Source organism: Hemitrygon akajei, chromosome 16 (assembly GCF_048418815.1).
Source record: "Hemitrygon akajei chromosome 16, sHemAka1.3, whole genome shotgun sequence".
In the NCBI taxonomy this organism is placed as follows: domain Eukaryota; kingdom Metazoa; phylum Chordata; class Chondrichthyes; order Myliobatiformes; family Dasyatidae; genus Hemitrygon; species Hemitrygon akajei.
In genome coordinates this window covers 63736535-63760926 of record NC_133139.1, presented here as the reverse complement: position 1 = coordinate 63760926, position 24392 = coordinate 63736535, and the positions used below count along the sequence as shown (strand labels likewise).

Genomic DNA, 24392 nt, shown 5'->3' with positions numbered 1-24392 from the left:
GAGTAATGCAAAAAAAAACCCCCAAAAAATCCAGTGAGTGGCAGTTCTGTGGGCAAAAATGCCTTGTTAATGATGGAGGTCAGAGGAGAATGGCAAGCCTAGTTCATCCTGACAGGAAGGTTACAATAATGCAAATAACCATGTGTTAGAACAGTGGTGTGCTGAAGAGCATCTCTGAACATATGACACGTTGAACCTAGAAGTAGATGGACTACAGCAGCAGAAGACCATGAGCTCACACGCTGTGCCACTTTATTAGGTACAGGAGGTATCTAATAAAGTGGCTACTGAATGCATGCCTGCCAGATTCCAGGTACAAAATGTCTGTGTGTATCACAGAAACTTCTTTATCAGATTGGAAATGTGTCAATATTTTACACTTTAGGTAAATTGATATTTTGAGACATCCCCCAAGCACAGGGAGGGTTCAGGGATCTTGTGGTTCGTATTTCGTTTACTTTTATGGTCCATAATTGAGTTAATATCCCATAAATCAGTATCTTCTGGGTAGTTTGACCGTTGCTATGATTTCCTACCCTGTGTCTAACTTTCTCTTTCTACTGTTTTATTGCACTATGATCACAAAATCAAAAATCCCCAGCAAATAACCAAGTCAGATATAATGGAGTTGTTGTATCAGTGCCTTTGAAACACATCTAACATACTCCACCCAATAATACAGTGCACCAGAGGAGAGGATTAAGCACCTTCCGTTCAGGCTCCTCCTCCCATCTCATGAAAATGTGCATTTGTATCATTTAATGATAAAGTATTGAGGTGCTGTTTCACATTTTGGCCAGAATGCTACCAAATTGCCTAGTTAGTTACTTTGCTCAGGTCATGGCTGTGTATTCTGAAATGTTGATTCCTGGAATTTGAAGCTGCTCACTCTTTCCACCTGGGCCCTTCATTGAACCCAACCTAAGTGGCTGCAGCAGGGTCATTTTCAATAATTCAGAAGCAGCTGTTTTCACAGCACCATACTTTTGAATAGTCTATCAACACTACCTTGCTATTTCTTTCACTTTCCATTAATTATTTATTTTTAAAATTTATATTGCTCTATTATCTAGCTGCAAAGCAACAAATTTCACATCGTCTAAGTCTCACACCATCAAGTTCAGGGACAGTTAATGCCCTACAACCACCAGGCTCCTAAACAAGTCTAGATAACTTCACTCACCTCAACTATGAACTGATTCTACAACCTACGGATTCAGTTTCAAAGACTTGATAACTCACGTCCTCAATATTTATTTATTTATTTATTTACATAATTTGTCTTTTCCACATTAGTTGTTTGTCTGTCTTTGTTTTTCATTGACTCTGTTGTTTCTTTGTATCTACTCTGAATGCTAACAAGAAAATGAATCTCAGGGTAGTTATATGGTGTCATATATGTACGTTGATAATACATTTACCTTGAAATTAGTGATAATAAGAAGTGATTTAATGCCCTTCCTTTCTCCCCAGTGACCACTCCCTTCGCAAATGGCCCTACTCTCTCTCTCTACACTCATGACTGTGTGGCTAGGCCCAAATACCATCTGTAAGTTTGCCACAGACATCACTGGTGTTGGCAGAATCAGATGGTGATAAGGCTGATGGTGTCGCAAAAACAACCTTGCACTCAATATCATTAAGACCAAGGAATTAATTGTGTACTTCAGGGAGGGGAAGTCAGGCTTTGCAAAGAGCCAGCAATACCAGGATAGATTAAATAGTTTCCTGATTTGTTGTAAAGTCTTATGACTTGAAAGAGGCTCTGAGGCATCTGAGGCTCTGTTCATACTTGCCAAGTTCCATGTAACGAAATGACTACTTCATAGAGAACCTAGTGATATCCCAGCATCAAGCATGGAAATGGTAAAAAAATTGGTAGAAACTATGGCCATTGTAATGCACCAATCATTTTGCTCATAGCAATATCCAGAACCTACAATGAGGTCCCTCTTGGTGAGATTTTGGAACAGATTACAAATAAAGGCAACATCCTGACGTGGAGAATGAACACATCCTCAATGATCAGGTAAACCAAACGTTACTGACCCTTCAATAAAATGCACCATGTTTCAGGTTGAAAACTATAACACCTTGTTAGAACTAGAATACCATGTCAAATCGGGTGTAGTGAAGTTTTAACAGTCTTTCACAGTCTTCCTGTGGCGATGTGACAGATTGAGCAGTGGAAAGCTTAAACAGTCATATGGTGTAGAGTTAAAGCTGTAACACACCATTAACTGCTGGTAAATTTTGAAGAGCTTTAACTACGACATTGCCAAATACTACAGCATTGTAACAATGACAGACTGAGTTAGGCAATTAGTGCCATGTCAGATGGACCATTTCTGTACTGTTAACATATCATCCAAAACAGTAATAATAAATTGTCAAAAATTCTTAACATTTGGCCCAATTTCCATGATAGAATGCTGTTCAGAATTGTTGGCATTTCTCCCCCAAGAGTCCAGAATTTTGAGACTTATGCAAATACAGAGATAATGAACATTCTGACAGGTGCTCACCACACAGTGCAAAATTTGCAGGTCCCTAGCACTTATGTAAGGACATCTGTCCATTGAAATTCAGCCAGCTTGTAAATGGTGCACAGCCAGCAAAACCATTTTTTAAGACCATAAGACATAGGAGCAGAATTAGACCATTCAGCTCATCAGGTCTGCTCTGCCATTTCATTATGGCTGATCCTGGATTCCATTCAACCCCGTACACCTGCTGTCTCCCATATCCCTTGATGCCCCGACCAATTAGGACTCTATCAACTTCTGCTTTGAATATACCCATGGACTTGGCCTCCACTGTATTCTGTGACAAAGCATCCCACAGATACACCACTCTTTGGCTAAAAAAAGTTACTCCTTACTTATATTCTAAAAAGTTGCTCCTCAATTTTAAGGCTGTGTCCTCCAGTGCTGGATACCCCACCAGAGGAAACATCCTCTCCACATCCACCTTATCTAGTCCTTTCAATATTTGGTAGGTTTTAATGAAATCCCTACACATTCTTCTAAATTCCTGAGAGTACAGGCCCAAAGCTGCCAAACACTCCTCATATATTAACACCTTCCTTCCCAGAATCATCCCTGTGAACCTCTTCTGGACTCTCTCCAATGACAATACATTCTTTCTGAGATAAGGGGCCCAAAACTGTTGATAATACTCCAAGTGCAGCTTGACTACTGTCTTATAAAGCTTCAGCATTATCTCCTTGTTTTTATATTCTATTCCCCTTAATGGCAACATTGCATTTGCCTTCTTTACCACAGGTACAACCTGTGAATTAACCTTCAGGGAGTATTGCACGAGGACTCCTAAGTCCCTCTGCACCTCCGATGTTTGAATTTTCTCTCCATTTAGATAACAGTCTGCACTATTGTTCTTTTTACCAAAATGCTTTATCATAAATTTCCCAACACTGTAGTCCATCTGCCACTTTTTTGCCCATACTTCTAATTTGTCTAAGTCCTGCTGCAATCACAATGCTTCCTCAGCACTACCTACCCCTCCACCCATCTTCATATCATTCACAAACTTTACCACAAAACTATCAATTCCTTTATCCAAATCATTGACAGACAATGTGAAAAGTAGCGGTCTCAATACTGACTCCTGAGGAAAACCACTATTCACTGGCAGCCAACCAGAAAAGGCCCCATTTATTCCCACTCGCTGTCTCCTCCCTGTCAGCCATTCCTCTATCCATGTCAGTATATTTCCAGTAACACCATAGGACTTTATCTCGTTAAGCAGTCTCAAGTGAGGAACCTTATCAAATGTCTTCTGAAAATCTCAGTAAATAACATCACTGGCCGCTCCTTTGTCCACTCTGCTTGTTACTTTCTTGAAGAATTCTAACAGATGTGTCAGGCAAGATTTCCCTTTATAAGAACCATGCTGAATTTGGCTTATTTTACCATTCATCTCCAAGTACCCCAAAACCTTGTCCTTAATAACGGACTCCCAACACTTTCCCAACCACTGAGGTTAGGCTGACTGGCCTATAAATTCCTCTCTTTTGTCTTCCTCCCTTCTTAAAGAATGGAGTGACATTTGCAATTTTCCAGTCCTCTCTGAGACCATGCCAGAATCAAGTGATTCTTAAAAGATCATGACCAGTGCATGTATTCAGCACCTGGGCCTAGAGAAAGTGGTTGATACAGCTCAGTCCATTACAGGCAAAGCCCTCCCCAGCACGGTGCACACTTACATGGAGTGCTGCCACAAGAAAGCAGAATTCAGGTATGGGTCCCAGTTATGCCTGCCTTTTTGTTGGCTTTGTGAAACATTCCATGTTCCAAGTCTATATGGGTATCCATCCCCCTCTTTTCCTTCGCTACATTGACGACTGCATTGGTGCTGCCTCCTGCACGCGTGCTGAGCTCGTTGACTTCATTAACTTTGCCTCCAACTTTCACCCTGCCCTCAAATTTACCTGGTCCATTTCCGACACTTCCCTCCCCTTTTTTGATCTTTCTGTCTCCTATCTACTATAAGCCTACAGACTCTCACAGCTACCTGGACTATTCCTCTTCCCACCCTGTCTCTTGCAAAAATGCTATCCCCTTCTCACAATTCCTCCATCTCCGCCGCATCTGCTCTCAGGATGAGGCTTTTCATTCCAGGACGAAGGAGATGTCTTCCTTTTTTAAACAAAGGGGCTTCCCTTCGTCCACCATCAACTCTGCTCTCAAACGCATCTCTCCCATTTCCCGCTCATCTGCCCTCACCCCATTCGGGATAGGGTTCCCCTTGTCCTTACTTACCACCCCACCAGCCTCCAGGTCCAACGTATAATTCTCCGTAACTTCCGCCACCTCCAACGGGATCCCACTACCACACATCTTTCCCTCCCTCCTCTTTCTGCTTTTCGCAGGGATCGCTCCCTACGCGACTCCCTTGTCCACTTGTCCCCCCCATCCCTTCCCACCGATCTCCCTCCTGGCACTTATCCTTGCAAGCAGAACAAGTGCTACACCTGCCCTTACACTTCTTCCCTCACCACCATTCAGGGCCCCAGACAGTCCTTCCAGGTGAGGCGACACTTCACCTGTGAGTCGGCTGGTGTGGTATACTGTGTCCGGTGCTCCCAGTGTGGCCTTTTATATATTGGTGAGACCCAACGCAGACTGGGAGACTGTTTTGCTGAACACCTACGCTCGGTTCGCCAGAAAAAGCAGGATCTCCCAGTGGCCACATCCCATTCCCATTCTGATATGTTTATCCATGACCTCCTCTACTGTCAAAATGAATCCAAACTCAGGTTGGAGGAACAACACCTTACGTACAGGCTGGGTAGCCTCCAACCTGATGGCATGAACATTGACTTCTCTAACTTCCATTAATGCCCCTCCTCCCCTTCTTACCCCATCCCTGACATATTTAGTTGTTTTTTTTTCTCTCTCTCTCCTCATCACTCTGCCTGTTCTCCATCTCCCTCTGGTGCTCCCTTCTTCCCCCTTTCTTTCTCCCTAGGCCTCCCGTCCCATGATCCTTTCCCTTCTCCAGCTCTGTATCACTTTCGCCAATCACCTTTCCAGCTCTTAGCTTCATCCCACCCTCTCCGGTCTTCTTCTATCATTTCGCATTTCTCCCTCCTCCCACTACTTTCAAATCTCTTACTATCTTTCCTTTCGATTAGTCCTGACGAAGGGTCTCGGCCTGAATCGTCGACAGTGCTTCTCCCTGTAGATGCTGCCTGGCCTGCTGTGTCCCACCAGCATTTTGTGTGTGTTGTTGTTTGAATTTCCAGCATCTGCAGATTTCCTCGTGTTAGCAGAATTCATCATCAGAGACATCCACCATCCGTGCTATGCTCTCTTCTCATTACTACCATCAGATCCTTTTCCAAAAACTCTGAGGGGAAGTTAGCTCTCGCAATCCTCTCTTGAAAAAATTAGCAGCCACGAAATGGGGAGCTAATGCTCACACACTTAGATCACTGCCCTAGCACTCTGCTATGCATCTGCAGAATACTGTGCACCTGTGTGGGGCAGATCAGCCCATGCGATGAAAATAGACCTGTTGCTTAACGAAGCCTGTCAAGTAATCACGGGCACACTGCGCCCCACACCCACTAAGATCATTTACAGACTTGCTCCCCCAGAGATCCGGACACACTACAATAAAAATTGAAAAAGGTAAACAGAACTTGGATCCATGGCACCCATTACAGCATCATGTGCCAAGTTCCAAACGCCTAAAATTGAGGAAAAGCTTTGCTATAGTGGAGGAACTACCGCACAGAACATCCCCCCAAACATACAGGATTGACTTCTGGTAACAAACAGAAGCCAGAACCCCACTAGACAATACAGTGCAAGACCCCGCAGAAATGTTGCCAGACGGGGCACTGCTTGACAGACGGAAGTGGTGCACTCTCAACAGAGCGAGAGCGGGAGTTTGTAGGTCGGGAGACAATATGGTGAAGTGGGGTTTAAAGACCAGTGAATCCTGTGAGTGTGGTGAAAGGGTGCAGAACATTGAACATGTTCTGTGCAACTGCCCACTCTCACCTGATTTAGCTGACACTGACCTGCTCAACATCAACCAAACAACACTAGAGTGGCTGGCTGACTGGTGTGACAAGCTATGATGATGACCATCAAATAGGAGGTACAGGAACACTGGATCCCTCTGAACTGCATGGGTGTGTGGCCCTACAACAACTGAAATAATCCTGCGCACATTGCATTTGCTGCTGCTCAGCTGGAATTTTTCTTTTATATCATGCTTTATTAAAGTGCTGTGCAGTTTTCAGGCCATATAAAAATTTCCAGGCCAGAGCAATGGTTGGACCATGCAGCTGAAAAAAAAAGAAATAATGTTGTACAGAAGCCTGAGATCCTGCACCAGTAGGTTCAAGAATAGTTGTTCGTCAATCTGTCAGTATAGTTTTCATAAATCCTATTTATTATTCTCTAAATGACTGCAAGAAATTGATTTTCAAGGTAGTATATGGTTATATACAGTTTGATAATAAATTTACTTTGACTTGGGTCTGGTCTGGTATAGTGTGTGTGTGTATGTCAAACCCAAGGAACAATACACTGCATAGAGATGTTTAAAGTAAATGCTGAAATTGGGGCAAAATCTTTCAAAGATAAAAATCTCTATTTTTTTTAAAAGTTTACTCTGGTTATACTGAAACAGGAACTTGCTGCTTGCATTGAAAAGCTGACATTATGTAGTGTGGGTAAGCTGAATGCAGACAGCCTTGTTTTTCAGGGTGATTTCCAGGGATGAGACCTGGCAGACGGGCCATCGATCACTGTTTGCAGCTGAAATATTCAATATTTTTGACTGCGAATTATTAGTTTAGTGATCAGTAAAGCATGGGAAAAATCAAGAGTGACAGAATTGGTTGGTCTTTTTATTGACAACATAGATTATTACAAGTTGAAAAGGCAAAAATCATTTCAAAGACATGGTACGACATCCTTCACACTTTCAAATCCATTCCAAACCCTTTACCACAACAAACAAAAAGTGCAAAGGTAATCCAGGAAAAACAGAGTCAACAAATAAGCCTAAGTTAAGCAGGCTGGTTAACACATAGAACTCGAGAACTCCCAGCGATTGGTGCTTTGGAGATGGCCAACAGGTTCATTCCATTTTGACTGAGAATGCTTGTGTTCCATGGCACGAACACATTACCAACAGTGCAGAATAAAAACAATCTGCTGTAAACAAGGAGTTCTGTCCAATAAACAACTTTCATTCAATTAAAAATAAATCATGAATATTAAGGATAAATCCTCAGTCCAGCTATAGTGTCTTTGTCAGTGGGAAGGCTGCTTTCTTCTTCCTCATGACTGGTTGATAATACAGTGAATAGATATGTATGTACAACTGAGAGATGCTGTAATGAATGGATGCTCCTGTATCCCAATTAAAACAGAAAAAGATGTAAGTTGACTGGGAAATGGTTTCACTATTTATTACCTGGTCTAGAATAATGCCCCCCGTGTAAGGTTTCTTTACGAGCCTTATGTGAACGATGCCATATTGTGCACATCACTCTTGTTCATCGACCTGTAAATGCATTCATTGAATTTTCTTATTCCACAGTTTCAGTGGTTGCATTAGTCAATGTTGCATTTGTGATAGTGTTGCTGACAACTTTGTTACGTTATTATGTACAAGTAAGTTTAATATAAAGAGAATTTTAAAAAACAAATTTATAATATGGATCTTGTTCTTCTGAATACTAGTTGTACTTCTGGACTGCCAGCTTTTCTAAAACACACCAATATGGCCATCATTATGGTTTATCTGATCCGTGTCTACTTGCTGCACAATTAAAGAAATGCGAAACAATCGAGCTTTTCAGAGCCTCTCGATTATCTCTTTCAAAGTCTAACCAGCATGACGGACTGGCCCTAAACTCAGTGCACTCTGAACAATGCTATTGTATAATCCTGTACTGCTGTGATTTATGTGATATGGATCTAAATCCTTCCTCCCCAGTATTTTGTGGCACTCTAATATAGGCCATACATTTTCTGAGTGTGTGCCTGCGTATAAGGGTATGCATCTATGTATGCGTGTAGAACAACAGAATCAGCAGTGATCGTCCTACCACTACCACTCTCGGTGGAAATGTACACTAGAGAAAAGATAATTCTGCTGATGTTCTGGAGAGGTACAAACAAAAATACCGCTATCAACTTGACTGCTTGGTCATTGTGAACACAGCACACATAGACTTTCCTTCCTGTTTTTGGAGGCTGGATATGGAAAGTACATCTCTACATGTCTGGAAAATCTTTGGGAGCCCCAGCCTAACAAATAACCAAATAAAACCCTTGGCTACTGGAATTTTTAGTGTTTTACCCACTCAATCTTAAATAATCATGCTCTGTGTAAAATATCCCATTAAATCTTTAAATAATCTGAATAAATAATAAATCATATAAAAAAGAAAAAAGATTACAATTGCCTATTTTTGAAATGACACAGCAGGATTAGGTTTCAAATCACACATGACAGCAATAACAAAAGGTTGTACTTTAGAGACAAAGGCAATCGGGACTCAACAGAAAGGTGGTGGGTTTACCCAGCACTGCCTCTGTCCTGATTCTGATTAGAAGAAGCAAGAGTAAAAGGTAAAAATCTGGGCATATACCTTATGTCAGGACTTATTTTTTTTAAACGAACATTGAAGTCAAGAGGAGAAAGGAGAGCAGTGGAATTTGTTCACTTTTAACAATGATAATTACAGATATAAAAGGCTAGATCAATGTGAATAAAGATTCACATTGGGCTTGTCATAAAATATGGTAATGGATTAAGGGTTAAACTTAAAATGGATTTAATAAAGAGTAATGTATCTGCTTGGAGCAACACAAAATGCTGGAGGAACTCAGGTCAGGCAGTATCAATGTAGGGAATATATAGTCGACATTTCGTGCAACCCTTCAGTATGTCAGCCCGAAATGTTGACCGTTTAATCTCCTCCATAAAAGCTACCTGACCTGCTGAGCTTTTCCAGTGTTTTGTGTGTTGATTTGGATTTCCAGCATCTGTAGAATCTCTTGTGTTTAGCACTTGTTTGGAATTACTTACGTCTGTGCAGAGATGCTTCTACAAGGACTTAGGTAGGTAGATATGTTATTGCAGTACAGCTTTCATTGTATATAGTTGTTTCATATTCTATTTAGAGTCATTATTTTGTCAGCTAAGCCCCAAAACAGAAATTAACATTTAACAGTTGTTATTGTTAAGACCATCAAGCTTTTCATAAAAATTATTTGTCAGAAACATTAAGCATAAGATCACTATGCTGATCAGCCCTCTAACACTGCACTTGGTCATTCCCTTTCTGAAGTGACAATTTAGATAAAACCAAAGTTCATAAAGAACACAGACAACTATTATGGTATGTTTTTACACCTCTAGACATTTTCTATCTTCCTTCAGGAGTAACTTTTCCTTTTAAATGAAGCTGCAGCTTGGTCACCACAACCTCTTCTCACCAGATGGTCTGACAAGTGGTGACACTATTTACCTTTCAACAGGCAGATCTTCTGGATTCTTGTGTCAACTAGGGTTGCAAAGTGAAAGACTGAATTGATAATGTCAAACTCTCTCATATCACTTGGTGCTATATTAACAGTTATGCTATCTGAGTGACTGTTACATCACTAAATAAACTTCTATGTAAAGTAGTGCAAGAAATGAGCAGAAAGGAAATAAACCTCTTCATTAGGAGATATCCATAATGACATAACTCTTTAAGGGGCTGCATTAAACCTCTGCAACTCATAATTACTGTAGAAGAATTAACATTTGGAATGATAGTGGTTCTTAAAAGGTTATTAATACACAAAATATAAGCATAATTGAAAAAGTAATCCAGCAATAAATTATAAGCAGATATTGGATGACTTAAGGCAGTGATTGGTTGGCACCAGAGTGGTCCAGTTGGTTTTCAAGCTATTGGTATTTGATTCTGTAAAAGCATTGATGGAGGGTATTTGAAGGATCATGCTGTCATCTTAAACCGGTGCCAAAGTGCATCCTTCCTGAATTTCAAAAGATACATTCATGATAAGAAAACAAAATTCTGAAAAATTAGTAACCACCTCTTTACAGCTTACCATATGTAAAACCTTAATGGTTGCTCTTGGTGGTTTTAGTATGAGAGTGCACCATATAATACTGTACAGGGCACAAGTGCATTAGACAAGGACATCAAATTAGACAACAGCCCATGTCAGGTTCTAGATGCAGACACAAGGCATTAGAACAATTTTGTTTTAAATACCCTGGTTACTAAAATATCATGGAGTGATGCCATGATCACAGAAAAAAATCTCACACAAATCTAGCAGTCAGACTCACACAGAGCTATGATTCTAATTTTGAAAATAGTCTCCTGTGACAGGATCAGGGAGGTGAAGAAGCAGTTATAAGCAGCCTGGATTCCGTAGACAACTGCCTTAAATTGAATGGGCCCTGAAGAGGAGGCTTTAAAAAGAGGAAACTCTGTATCCTCTGGCCTTGATCCTTCCACATTCATCCTTCATACCAGTTCCTTCATCTTTGAGAGCAAATTTAAAAAATGACTCCACCAGTTCTTTAGATTTCCACTTTACGTAAGCTTGATCTGCTGAAGGAATTACTGAAATAAAACAAAAGCAAAAGTTAAGGGCTGTGGAAATGATTAAAGATAAGCTTTATTCATCATGTTACAAACTTGCAGGTTTCGTTTACTGTGGACTCTCACTTTAAAAGAGCTCTTCAGTGAGGCAGGACTATAATGTTGTTCACTGACTGACTTGCAGCTTGTTTACCTTTAAAACAAGGACACAGACAGTCACAGTCAGAAGTAAGAAGAGAGAGAGAGAGAGAGAGAGAGAGAGCGAACCTGGAAAAGGTAGCAGCTTCAGCATGTCGAAGCTGGGGATTTGGAACTCTGCTATATCCACAAGGGTGGGTTGATTATCCATCCAGTGCACATCGAATGTGTGGCTTTCACTTCGTATAAACCATAGGAGTGGATTTAGAAAAGTCCCGTGGGACCACTCGAAGTTAACCCTTGCCTAGGTATGTTATGTGGTAACTCCTTGAAGATGACATCCCTGAGACAGATCACTTTGGTGGTAATTCATGTGTGGATTTGGAATGGCTTGACAGAGGATCTTCAACCAATGATATTTATTAATTACCATCACGGAACCTGTGGCATTTGACATAATTGCCTTCTCTCTACGTTTTACCTTGGATTACAAATATCTCTCTCCCATCATTTATTCCGTGGATGAACTGAACTTTCATGCTTTACCATCTCAACACTCTAAGCCTTGTTCCCCCAAGCTCAATAGTTTGGGAGTTATATTTACACACACATAACACAGTTAAATTTTGTTTATCTTGGTTAAGTTGCTATATTATAAGTAGATACTAATAAAGATAGTGGTTTTAACATCAACACCAGACTCCAAAGTGTGAACTCTATTGCTGCTGGTTCGTTTCTAAATTGTTACAGTTTGTAACAGTCACAAGCACATCGAAACGTACAGTGAAATTCACTGTTTGTGTCAGGGCACCTGACAAGTTACAAATGTATGGGCACTACCTGAACACCTGTACAGTGCAAAGAAGTCAGCATTTTTGGGATAAATTCCAGGTCAGAGAGTACTTAACAAAGACAGTGTCGCTAGTTGACTGTAGTTGAGAATCATGTTAGTGTAGTGGTTAGTGCATTGCTCTACAGTGCCAATGATGCAGGGTTCAATACAGTCTGAAAATGAGCTGGGGGCCAGCTTACAAGTGTCACCATGTATCCAGCATCAATATATCATGCCCACAATTTACTCACTTTGATTAATTTCTACACCTTTGGAATGTGGGAGAAAACCGGAGAGCACTTGTCGGAAACCCACAGTCACAGACTTACAGACATGCCAGGAATTGAACTTCTACAGCAGCTCAAGTGATCTGACAATAAGATACAATCTAAATACTGAACATCTTACAAAGACAAGAAATGTTAGGAAGAGTTATTGAGGTCTCTTCATCAATCAGTAAGACCGTGGTGAAATTATTCTGCTCTCTGTGAAGCAGCAGCCAACAAAGGTGGGAACAGACGGGCCAGTGTGAGGGGAAGAGGAGCTGGCAAGAGAGGAACAAAGGATGCCAATGGAGATCTCGAGAAAGTAGGAAAAGGCCAGGGTACATTTGGTGGAAGGAGCAGGTTATAGGGGAGGTAAAGATTTGAGGAAGAGTGAGGGGTTGGTAGTCTGTGATTACATTCGAGAAGAGGGGTGGAGTGAACTGTTGGGTAATGTGTGGGATGGGGTTAATTAACAGTTTAGGGTTCAGAAAGTGGTCAATGGTAGTTGATCAATGGGATGTAAGCAAGCTAGGTGAAATGGGAATATCAGGTAAGGGGGTGAAATGATTGGGTAAGGGAGTGAGGGGATTGAGTGAGTAGACAGGGGGAGTGTGTAGGAAGGGTTGGGGGTTTTGTGAGCAGTGCAGGATAGGGCTGTGAGTGAGTGTGGGGAGGGATGGGGGTGTGGGTGAGCAGTGGGGGGAGGTCAGCAAATGAGAAGTGATGGGAGAGGGTGGGAGTTGTGAGTAATGTTGAAGTGAGGAGTGGGAGTGAGCAGTATATGGGGTGAGGACATTGAGCAAGTAAATTTGGCAAGTCGACGGGTCTTGAAATACGGGAGTCGTTTTTCAGAACTAGAGGAATTTTAAAAAACATTTCCCAGAACTGTGAGGAGGAGGGTGCACATTGAACGGGAGGAAGGCAGAAGTGACAGTGGGGAGGAATCACTAAAACATTTGTGGATGGGGGAGGAAGTAAAACAAGTGAGTAGAGAACAAGAGGAAAGGGAGTCTGGATTTTAAAGTTAAGTATTTGACCTGTACTTGAGAGTCATGGAGAGAGTGTGTGGTTACAAAATTGACATATGGGTTGAGTGAAACTGGAATTTCAGAATAAGAACAGAATTTCAATTTAGTCAATGAGGCCCTGCCCTTATTCCAGAGAAGATGCCTTACCGGTGACTTGTATTGGGAATAAGGGTCTTGTACAGCTGGGGAATTTTCCTGTTGATCATGGGTTGCAGTGACTCTTTCAGTCGGTGATAGTTACGCTCCAGCTCTCTGTGGTATTCCTTCTGGTCTGCTCCAATCAGGGTCTTGTTCTTGCGCAAGGCGTCATCACATCTACAGGCAAACACTATTTATTGAAATACACTCATATTTAACTCTTCATTACTATGCAATTAACTTTCAAGGCAGCAAGTGCAGTTTGATGTTAGCTGCAGCAAGATACTGGGAAAATTTGATTCTCGACCTGCACTTCTTTATTTGTTACTTATTTAGAGGTACAGAGAGGAACAGGTCCTACAGGCCCAACACACCGTGCCGCCCAGCAACCCATCTATTTAACATTAGCCTAATCACAGGGCAATTTGCAATAAACAAATTAACATACTAACCAATATGTCTTTGGACTGTGGAAGGAAACCAGAGTACCCAAAGGAAACTCACACGGTCATGGGGAGAACGTACAAACTCCTTACAGACAGTACCAGAAATGAACTCTAATCTCTGATACCCTGAGCTGTAATAGGACAGAACTAACCGTAATGCTACTGTGGGTCTTGTCAGGTGTGTTCTTGATATGGTGGTCTACATTTTACTTATGTCAAATAGAGGTCTATCGTTCCTCAGACTGACATAATACTGGCCAATACCAAACTGGCAGCCACTACTTTCCTAAAAAAAAAATACTGACCAATGAGATGCTGAGTCATAACTGTGCAGCATGAGAAGCTCGTATCTGCTACAGGACAGCTGATATTACAAGGAGTTTAAGTTTAAAGGGGCTACATCTGGTGCTTTCACAGTTACGAGATGAATAATAGTGCAGAGCTAGTCAGCACAGCTTAGACACAAAGAGTCTGACGTACCGTTTCATGAAGTCTTTGAAGCAGAGTCGCAGCTTGTTGTGATGTCGGAAGAGTTTGGGGTCATCTGGAATGTCTGCCAGGAAAACTTGGGCCACTTCCAAAGGTCCCTGTGAGAGTTACAAAGCAAAACCAGCATTATTTCAATCACACATCTGTTACAACTCTACAATCACAGGGATTGTTCATTATTTTTTAACCATGAAGTGGTTTAACAATGCTGTAACTCAAAGGTGAAGAGGTATAAGAGGTTGGAAGTAAACTCTTAAGATACACAATTTCTACTCAACTGTCCTAACAAAGCACTAGTTCTTACTGAAAATGGTCACATGGATACCAGCAGCTCCCGCAGCATAGAACAGTGATCTGTACCTGATAAAAGTGGCTTATGCTTATAGTCTTCTGTTGCTGTAGCTCATCTGCTTCAATGTTTGACATGTTGTACATTCAGAGATGCTCTTCTGCACACCACTGTTGCAACATGTTGTTATTTGAGTTACTGTCGCCTTCCTGTCAGCTTGAACCAGTCTGGCCATTCTCCTCTGAGCTCTCTCAACAACAAGGCACTGCTGCTCACTGCATGTTTTTAGTTACTTGCACTATTCTCTGTAAACTCTAGAGACAGTCGTGTGTGAAAATCCCAGGAGATCAGCAGTTTCTGAGACAAGTCAAACCACCCTGACTGGCACCAACAATCATTTAACGGTCAATGTCACTTTGATCATATTTTTTCCCCACTCTGATGTTTGGTCTGGACAATAACTGAACTTCCTGACCCTGCCTGCACGCTTTTATGCATTGAGTTGTTGTCACGTGATTAGATATTTGCATTAAAGCGCAAGTACCTAATAAAGTGGCCACTGAGTGTATAAGTGAGACGTTCTGATTGCCAGGGTATCACCACTACGTGCAAATCTGTGCCCGTCCATGATCTACACTGGATAGCAGCAGAAACCCTCTTTACCCTCCCTCCCATGTTATTGAATCCTACCTGCCCCATCTTCAAGGTCAATTATAAAAGGGCTGCCATTGACCAGTTTGAGATTAAACAACTGAGCAGAGGACAGGAAGCAGACGGGAATGTTTCTGGAATGCTCAGTACCTCCTTCCACAATGTGATTTAGACCATAACCATAAGACACAGGAGCAGATTTAGGCCATTTGGCCCATTGAGTCTGCTCTGCCATTCAATTATGGCTGACTTATTTTCACCTCTCAACATCAATCTCCTGCCTTCTCCCCATAACCTTTGATGTCCTTACTAATTCGACTTCACCAGCCTCTGTCTAAGGAAATGGACCTCCTTCTACTCTAAGGCTGTGCCATTCAGTTGTAGACTCTCCCACTATTGGAGATATCCTCTGCACACATCATTATTCATGCTTAATCTTTTAAGGGCCAACAGTTCTATTAAAAGTTGTACTTCAACGCATAGGTTACACATAAGGCTCAGGAGCCTGAAGACCCACACCCAATGCTTTAGGAACAGCTTCTTCCCATTTGCCCTCAGATTTCTGAATGAACACTAGCTCACTATTCCTCTTTTACACTACTTATTTCTTTTTGTAACTTAATGATATTTATGCCTTGACACAAAACAACACATTTCATAACATAATAATTCTCAAGTTTGGCAAGAAAGTCATACATTTTATTTTACTCATTTTTATTTAGAGGTGACAGGTTCTTTTTGGCCCAACAAGCCTGTACCTCCCCAATTACACCCATGTGACCAGTTAACCTACTTTCCCATAGGTCTTTGGAATGTAGGAGGAAACCAGAGCACCAGGAGGAAACCCACATTGTCACGGGGAGAATGTACAAACTTGTTACCGACAGCAGAATTGAACCTGGGTCGCTGGCACTGGCACAGCGCTACACTAGCCGCTGCAGTATCGTGCTGCCCCCATAGAACATTTAACCTGTCACGTGGCCAGAAGCCCCAGATGCAGAACTAATCCAATATACATCGGAAGTGGATGATAGAGACAATATCCCAGTTGGTTCTAATTGCACAGCTGGAGGATTGTGTAAATCAGGTTGCCCAATACCTTGGGAGGTGGAGGCCCAAAAGTAGGGTCTAGGACAAAGAGGTGACAGGAACATTAACAGGGGCAAGAGGTGTAAACAGAAAGCGCAAGCTTCAGTTTGCCAGCAGAAAGCAGCAAGGCTCAGCCAGGCAGCAGGAATTACCCTGGACCCTTGATGCGTAATACTTTACCGTACCATTGACATGGTTTCAATTCCCATCTCTGTCTGTAAGGAGTTTCTACGTTTCCCCCTTGACTATGTGGGTTTCCTCCGGGTGCTTTGGTTTTCACCCACATTCCAAAGACATTCAGGTTAACATTGGCAAGTTGTGGGCATTGGCAGTATAAAGATACTTGTGGGCTGCCCTCAGCACATCCCTGGACTGTGTTGGTCACTAACACAGATGACACATTTTATTGTACGTTTTGAAGTTTCGATGAACATGCGATCTTCTCAGAGGATCATCACCTTATTGTTTAAACTGATTATTGACTTCAGGAGGAGGAAACCAGAGGCCCATGAGTCAGTCCTCATTAGGACATCAGAGATGGAGAGGGCCGGCAACTTTAAAATTCTTCAGCATCATCATTTCAGAAGATCTGTCCTGGGTCTAGCATGTAAGTAGCATTACAAAGAAAGCACACAGCATCTCTACTTTCTTAGAAGTTTGCAAATATTTGGCATGTTATCTAAAGCTCTGACAAACTTCTATCGATGTGACAGTGGAGACTGTATAGACTGATTAAATCATGGCTTGGTATGGAAGTAGCAATGCCCCTGAATAGAAAAGCTTACAAAAATTAGTGGATACAACCCAATCCATCATGGGTAAAGCCCCTAGGGATGTCACAGGAGAGCAGCATCCATCATCACAGACCCCACCACTCAGGCCATGTTCTCTTCTCGCTGCTACCATCAGGAAAGAGGTACAGGAACAATACCACCAGGTTCAGTAACAGTTTTTAACTCCTCAACCATTAGGCTTATGAACCAGAGGGGATAACTTCAGAATCAGGTTTGTTGTGAAATTTGTTAACATAGCAGCAGTACAATGCAATACACGATAATATAGAAAAAAAAAGTAAATCAATTTCAGTAAGTATATATACAGTGGCATGCAAAAGTTTGGGCACCCCTGGTCAAAATTTCTGTTGCTGTGAATAGCTAAGTGAGTAAAAGATGACCTGATTTCCAAAAGGCATAAAATTAAAGATGACACATTTCTTTCATATTTTAAGCAAGATTACTTTTTTATTTCCATCTTTTACAGTTTCAAAATACCAAAATGGAAAAGGGCCTGAAGCAAAAGTTTGGGCACTCTGCATGGTCACACCCCCTTTGGCAAGTATCACAGCTTGTAAACGCTTTCTGTAGCCAGCTAAGAGTCTTTTAATTCTTGTTTGGGGGATTTTCACCCATCCTTCCTTGCAAAAGGCTTCTAGTTCTGTGAGATTCTTGGGTTGTCTTGCATGCACTGCTCTTTTGAGGTCTATCCACAGATTTTCGATAATGTTTATGTCAGGGGACTGTGAGGGCCATGGCAAAACCTTCAGCTTGCACCTCTTGAGGTAGCCATTGTGGATTTTGAGGAATGTTTAGGATCATTATCCTGTTGCAGAAGCCATCCTCTTTTCATCTTCAGTTTTTTTTTTACAGATGGTGTGATGTTTGCTTCCAAAATTTGCTGGTATTTAATTGAATTCATTCTTCCCTCTACCAGTGAAATGTTCCCCATGCCACTGGCTGCAACACAAGCCCAAAGCATGATCGATCCACCCGTGTTTAATAGTTGGAGAAGTGTTCTTTTCATGAAATTCTGCACCCATTTTTCTCCAAACATACCTTTGTTCATTGTGGCCAAAAAGTTCTATCTTAACTTCACCAGTCTACAGGACTTGTTTCCAAAATGCATTGGGCTTGTTTAGATGTTCCTTTGCAAACTTCTGACGCTGAACTTTTAGGTGAGGACGCAGGAAAGGTTTTCTTCTGATGACTCTTCCATGAAGGTCATATTTGTGTGTCGCTGCACAATAGAACAGTGCACCACCACTCCAGAGTCTGCTAAATTTTCCTGAAGGTCTTTTGCAGTCAAACAGGGGTTTTGATTTGCCTTTCTAGCAATCTATGAGCAGTTCTCTCAGAAAGTTTTCTTGGTCTTCCAGACCTCAACTTGACCTCCATCGTTCCTGTTAACTGCCATTTCTTAATTACATTATGAACTGAGAAAACGGCTACCTGAAAACGCTTTGCTATCTTCTTATAGCCTTCTCCTGCTTTGTGGGCATCATTTATTTTAATTTTTAGAGTGCTAGGCAGCTGCTTAGAGGAGCCCATGGCTGCTGATTGTTGGGACAAGGTTTGAGGAGTTAGGGTATTTATAAAGCTTTGAAATTTGCATCACCTGGCCTTTCCTAACAACGACTATGAACAAGCCACAGCCCGAACAAGCTAATTAAGGTCTGAGACCTTGGTGAAAGTTATCTGAGAGCTCAAATCTCTTGGGGTGCCCAAACTTTTGCATGGTGCTCCTTTCCTTTTTTTCACTCTAAAATTGTACAAAACAAAAATAATACACTAATCTTGCTTAAAATGTTGAAACGTATGTTTCATCTTTAACTTGATGATTTTTGGAGATCAATTCATCTTCTACTCACTTAATTATTCACAGTAACAGAAATTTTGACCAGGGGTGCCCAAACTTTTGCATGCCACTGTATATGTATGTTACATAGTGTAAAAATTGTGCAAAAACAGAAGTAGTATATATATATTTTTTTTTAAATGGGTTCAATGTCCATTTAGGAATTGTATGGCAGAGAGGAAGAAGCTGTTCCTGAATTGCTAGTGTGCGCCTTCAGGCTTCTGTATCTCCTTCCTGAGGCACTGCTCCTTGAAGATGTCTTGGATACTATGGAGGCTAGTACCCAAGATGGAGCTGACAAATTTTACAACTCTCTGCAGCTTCTTTTGGTCCTGTGCAGTAGCACCCCACCCCATACAAGATAATGCTCTGCATGCTCTCCACAGTACATATATAGTAGTTTGAGTGCTTTAGGTGACAAACAGAATCTCTTCAAAGCCCTAATAAAATATAGCTGCTGTCTTGTCTTCTTTATAGCTGCATTGATATGTTGGGGTGAGGTTAGATATTAGAAGATATCTCAGAGATATTAACACCTAGGAACTTGACCTCACTCTCTCCACCTCTGACCTTTCTAAGGATTGGTTTGTGTTTACTCGTCTTACCCTTCCTGAAGTCCACAATCAGCTCTTTTGTCTTACTGACAACTGAGTGCAAGATTGTTGCTGCGACACCACTCAACTAGCTGGTATATCTCATTCATGTACACCCTTTCATTCCCATCTGAGATTCTACCAACAATGGTTGTATCATCAGCAAATTTATACATGGCATTTACTCACCCCAAAACTGAACTGTTGCCACAACCTATGGGCTCCCTTTTAAAGACTCCATGTCACAATTTCAATATTTATTGGTTATTTATGAATGATTATTATTTAGCTTTTTTGTATTTACATATTTTGTTGTTTTTCGCACATTGATTGTTTGTTACTGATTCCATGGCATTTCTTTATATTTACTGTGAATGCCCACAGGAACATGAATCTCAGGGTTGTATATGGTGATATACATGTACTTTGATAATAAATTTATTTTGAACTTTGATCCCATGGCAGTAACATCAAGGTGTTTCAAACAAGATCTCAATGGTGGAGCTGGCAGAAAACGTAATCAGTGAAGGCAGAGGAAGGCTGCAGCAGTGAAGTCATCTTGCTGAAAATATGAAGAGGGTAAGGGGTACGTGTAGAAGGGGTGGGCGAGGGGTAAGTGTAGCAAAATATGTAGACAGGACCAGGGAGAGGATACGTCATTGGGGAAGTGTAGGAGGACAGGGAAGAGGTAGCTAAAATAAGATGCCAGACAGCATGTGGCAACCACAAAGAAGAGGAACCTTGCGACTACAAGACAATGTGTTCGGCAAAGTATTTTGAGCTATATACCTATTTCGAGTGTTTTGCTTGCATCTATACTTATTCCAAGTACTTCGCTTGCGTCTATGCTCATTCCGAGTATTTCGCGTGCTTAACTATGCGATAGCCAATCAATCGTTGAATTTGAATCAGTAACCATATTTGCGAATGTGGTGCCCCGTTTTTGGGTATAAGTATGACCTTTGTAAACCGACAAATTGGGAGCTGGCTACCTTACGCCCGAAGTGCATGGGGCAACTGAGCAGGTTAATAATTTCAGGTTAACACTGCAAGCCGTGCCACTGGAACCTGACCCCAATCTGTCAAGGACAGTGTGGTGGTTGCCCATACATCAGCCTCTCCATGTTAAACAAAGTGACACATAGGCATTCTACATTAAGGGAATAACCCCTTAGGTGAACATTGTATTCAACTCTAGTGATGATACTACCACCAATGATCACACGTTTGGTAAGTAAAGCTAATCTTTTAATCTTTTGAATCTTGAAGGTAGGAGCAGATAAACAAGAGGATTAAACATACAGAGCTGAGATTATTATAATAATGAAACTTCACATATTGTTAGAAACTTCTAGGTAAAAGAGTAATTGTTCTGTAGCCAGTTTATGTACAAAGTTTGTAGCTTAAAGTAGCACCACGAGTGGTTTAGGCAGTGTCAGTCATGTTTCCATCAACCAGAAGTCCTTGAGTCAGTCCTCATCTTTTAGTGATATTTTTGTTTCAATATATGTTTGATAATAATCAGATGAAAAATATTATCACTATCCCTACAACTGACTTTTATGGCTATCCAGCGTATGGTATGAAGCAGAGTTAGAAAAACAAATGATCTTCCACTCACATCAAATTCACAAATCAAACTCAGCCAGGTCATGGCTGCAGGGAGCTTCTAAATTAAGGAATTTCAGCAATTCTCAGATGTCATCTCTAATTTATACTGCTGTAGGACCTGATATAAACTCTCACTGAAAGTGCATAGGAATAATATTTGCTCATGGCAATTATTTATGAATAAACGTTCATGATGATGTATATTTGGAGACTGGCATATGTGAATTCAGGCATGTATGTTGAGTAACTGGTTTACAAGGATCATTCACAACTTGTGAAAAGGAGAAAGAGACTGCATTAATGTGGCAAATGTGGATGCGGTTGAATGATTACATGGTGAATCAACTGGGTTGCCCATATGCAGAGCACCCCTTTCTTTTTGCTTGAGTTTTTGAATGTGCATGTTTTTCATCTCGGTGGGCCCAGTTTGTAGCTCACGCACTGTAAGTTGCCCAGCATATACAGAAGATTAATGTGATTCAATAAATACATTTAATCCTACTACTCCATTGTCAATTTTGCTCTGTGCATGAGTAACAAATGCCGCTAAGCTACGGGCAGTTTCCTTCAGCTCCTTGGCAGTTTCCATGTAAAACACATTACATGCACGTCGTACCTACAGCACGTTTACAGTGCCAAGAAAACACAAATCTGCTCACCACTGAAAAATGCTCTCCAGCACTTACTGTTAGCCACACTGCAGAAACTGCCAGAAGTTAATGAGCACACAAATTTTATCCAAAAAAGGGAAAAAAGAACAGTCTAGCCCAACAGAAAGAATTTGCATTTAATAGGCAAGAATATAAACAATTTACTCAAATGTAAGGAGGACACTTTAAAGTGGAGGTTGATAGGTACTTAACGAGTAAGGGTGCCATGGGTTACTGGGAGAAGGCAGGAGAATGGGATTGAGAGGGAAAATAAATCAGCCATGATCGAATGGCAGAGCAGACTTGATAGCCGAATGGCCTTATTCTGCTCTTATGTTTTATGGTATTATGGACACAGACACTTTACCTGGTTGACTGTAGTTCCCACACTTCCCTGAAGGACCATTTGCAACATCTTTGCATCAGCCGGATCCTGGTGCGTGGCAAAAGCCAACTCCTGGGTCTTCTTTTGCATGTCCTCGATCGCGACTTCAATTGGAATTAATATAATCTGAAAATGAGAGAAAAGTACATGGAATTTAAGAACATTTATCACATCCTTTGTCTGGAAAGGTGCTTTAATCATGTCTTATACATGCATCCTCAATTACAACCTCAGTCTTCAAGTGCAGGGTTTGGAAACCCTTTACCTTGACAGGTATCACACACAAGATTGCTGGAGGAACTCAGCAGGTCAGGCAGCATCCATGGAAAGGATAAAGAGATGTCGTTTTGGGCTAAAACCCTTCATCAGGAAGTCGACTCTATTCCTTCCCATAGGTGCTGCCTGACCTCCAGAAATGATACTGGTTACCTCTTCATCCCTTTGTCACTTCCATTTATCATATCCTAGCTTCTGGTGCTATTCCCACTCTCCCCTTTTCAGCCTGCCTACTGCCACCATCCATAAGTCATAGGAGCAGAGTAAGACCTGGAGGCATCCCTGTCCTCCCCAGGATCCACCTATTGCCTGCCGTCTCTTGCCACCTTTCTATCCATCTCTTATACTACTCATCTTCTCTCTATCTTTCAGTCCAGATGAAGGGCCTCAACCTGAAATGCTGACTGTCCATTTCCCTCTATAGATGCTGCTTGACCTGATGAGTTCCTTCAGCATTTTGTGTGTTGCTCCGGATTCCTGCAACTTCAATTCCTTGGTCTCTATCGTGATGCTCAGTGAGACCCCATCATTAGTTCTTGAGTTGCACCACTGACCAGAGACTTAGACATGTAAAGAGCACGGATATCCTGAGGTATTTCACATGATGTCCCAGAGCCTTTTCATTACCTACAAGGTAGAGATTAGCTTTACTTGTTACAGGTACATCAAAAAATACAGTGAAATGCATCATTTGCGTCAATGACTGACACAGTCGAAGGGTGTGTTGGGGTAGCCCGCAAGTGTCACTTTCCTATTGGTGTCAGCATAGCATGCCCACAACTCATCAAGCCTAACCTGTCTGTCTTTGGAATGTGGCAGGAAACCGGAGAACCCGGAGAAAACCCATGCTCCTGTGCCACCCTATAGGTCAGGAATGCAGTGGAACTCTCTCTACTTGTCTGAATGAGTGCAGCTCCTGTTGTTCCCAAGAAACATGTTTGAGCCAGGGTAGCAGATGGAGTTCAAATCACTGTTAGAGATGAAGTGAGTGATTTGGAGAGAAGTCGATGGAGAAGAGTTTTGATGCTTGCCCACCTAACCCAGGTGAGAGGTTGGATCGCACCAAGTGCCAATTCAATTGGATGAGATTGTAAATGGCTTTGGGCTGAGCAGCGCAAGTGTATTGGGGCTCCGGGATCCAGGTCCTAGAACGTGACACTACTCGGCGCTTGTAAAACTTAAACATCGGTCCAGATAGACTGGAAGCAGAGTGTCAGGTACACAGGTTAGGGCCGGGCTGATTTCACTCACTCTCCCATGAATGTTTATTCCTTTCTCTGAGCTGCAGAGGTTGTGAACTGATCCAGGAGCTGAGTGTTTCTGCCTGCTGGAATGATAAACTGGGGACAGCCTTTGGGCCTGCTCTGGATGCCTCAGGAGCTGATCTGGGACTCTGTCTGGTTCGCGATGCTGTTGGCTTGCTTCTATTGTTTACTTGATGTGTATGTGTTTTTTTTCCCCCTCTCCCTTTTTCCGAGCAGTGGTTTTTGTTTTTTTTATTGGGTTATTTGGGTTTCTTGCTTTGTGGCTGCCTGTAAGCACACAAATTTCACAGTGTATAATTTCTACATTTTTTGATAATAAATGTGCTTTGAATCGGGTGGGGTTAAGAAGTTGACTTGTTTGGCACCTCCTCATTTTCATTCCTCCCATCACTGGCTGCAATGTGTACCATCTACAAAATGCATAGTAGTTCCCAGTCTTGATTACCTCTATAGAACATCCCAACCACGAAAAAGGACGACATGCAGATGCACGGGA

The 24392-nt window shown here is 41.7% G+C and overlaps 1 protein-coding gene across 6 annotated transcripts in view; it reads right to left on the bottom strand.

Annotated features, from left to right (window-relative positions):
* Positions 1-7366: 7366 nt before the first annotated feature.
* Positions 7367-24392, bottom strand: part of dock6 (dedicator of cytokinesis 6) — a 209529-nt gene continuing 192503 nt past the window's right edge. For all 6 annotated transcript variants that reach the window (XM_073069028.1, XM_073069029.1, XM_073069030.1 and 3 more), the window contains 4 exons: positions 22338-22481; positions 14448-14554; positions 13531-13698; positions 7367-11140 (listed from right to left, as the gene is read on the bottom strand). In XM_073069028.1, the coding sequence (XP_072925129.1) occupies positions 11098-11140; positions 13531-13698; positions 14448-14554; positions 22338-22481 (462 nt within the window). In that variant the 3' untranslated portion in view covers positions 7367-11097. The remainder of the gene's footprint in view (positions 11141-13530; positions 13699-14447; positions 14555-22337; positions 22482-24392) is intronic.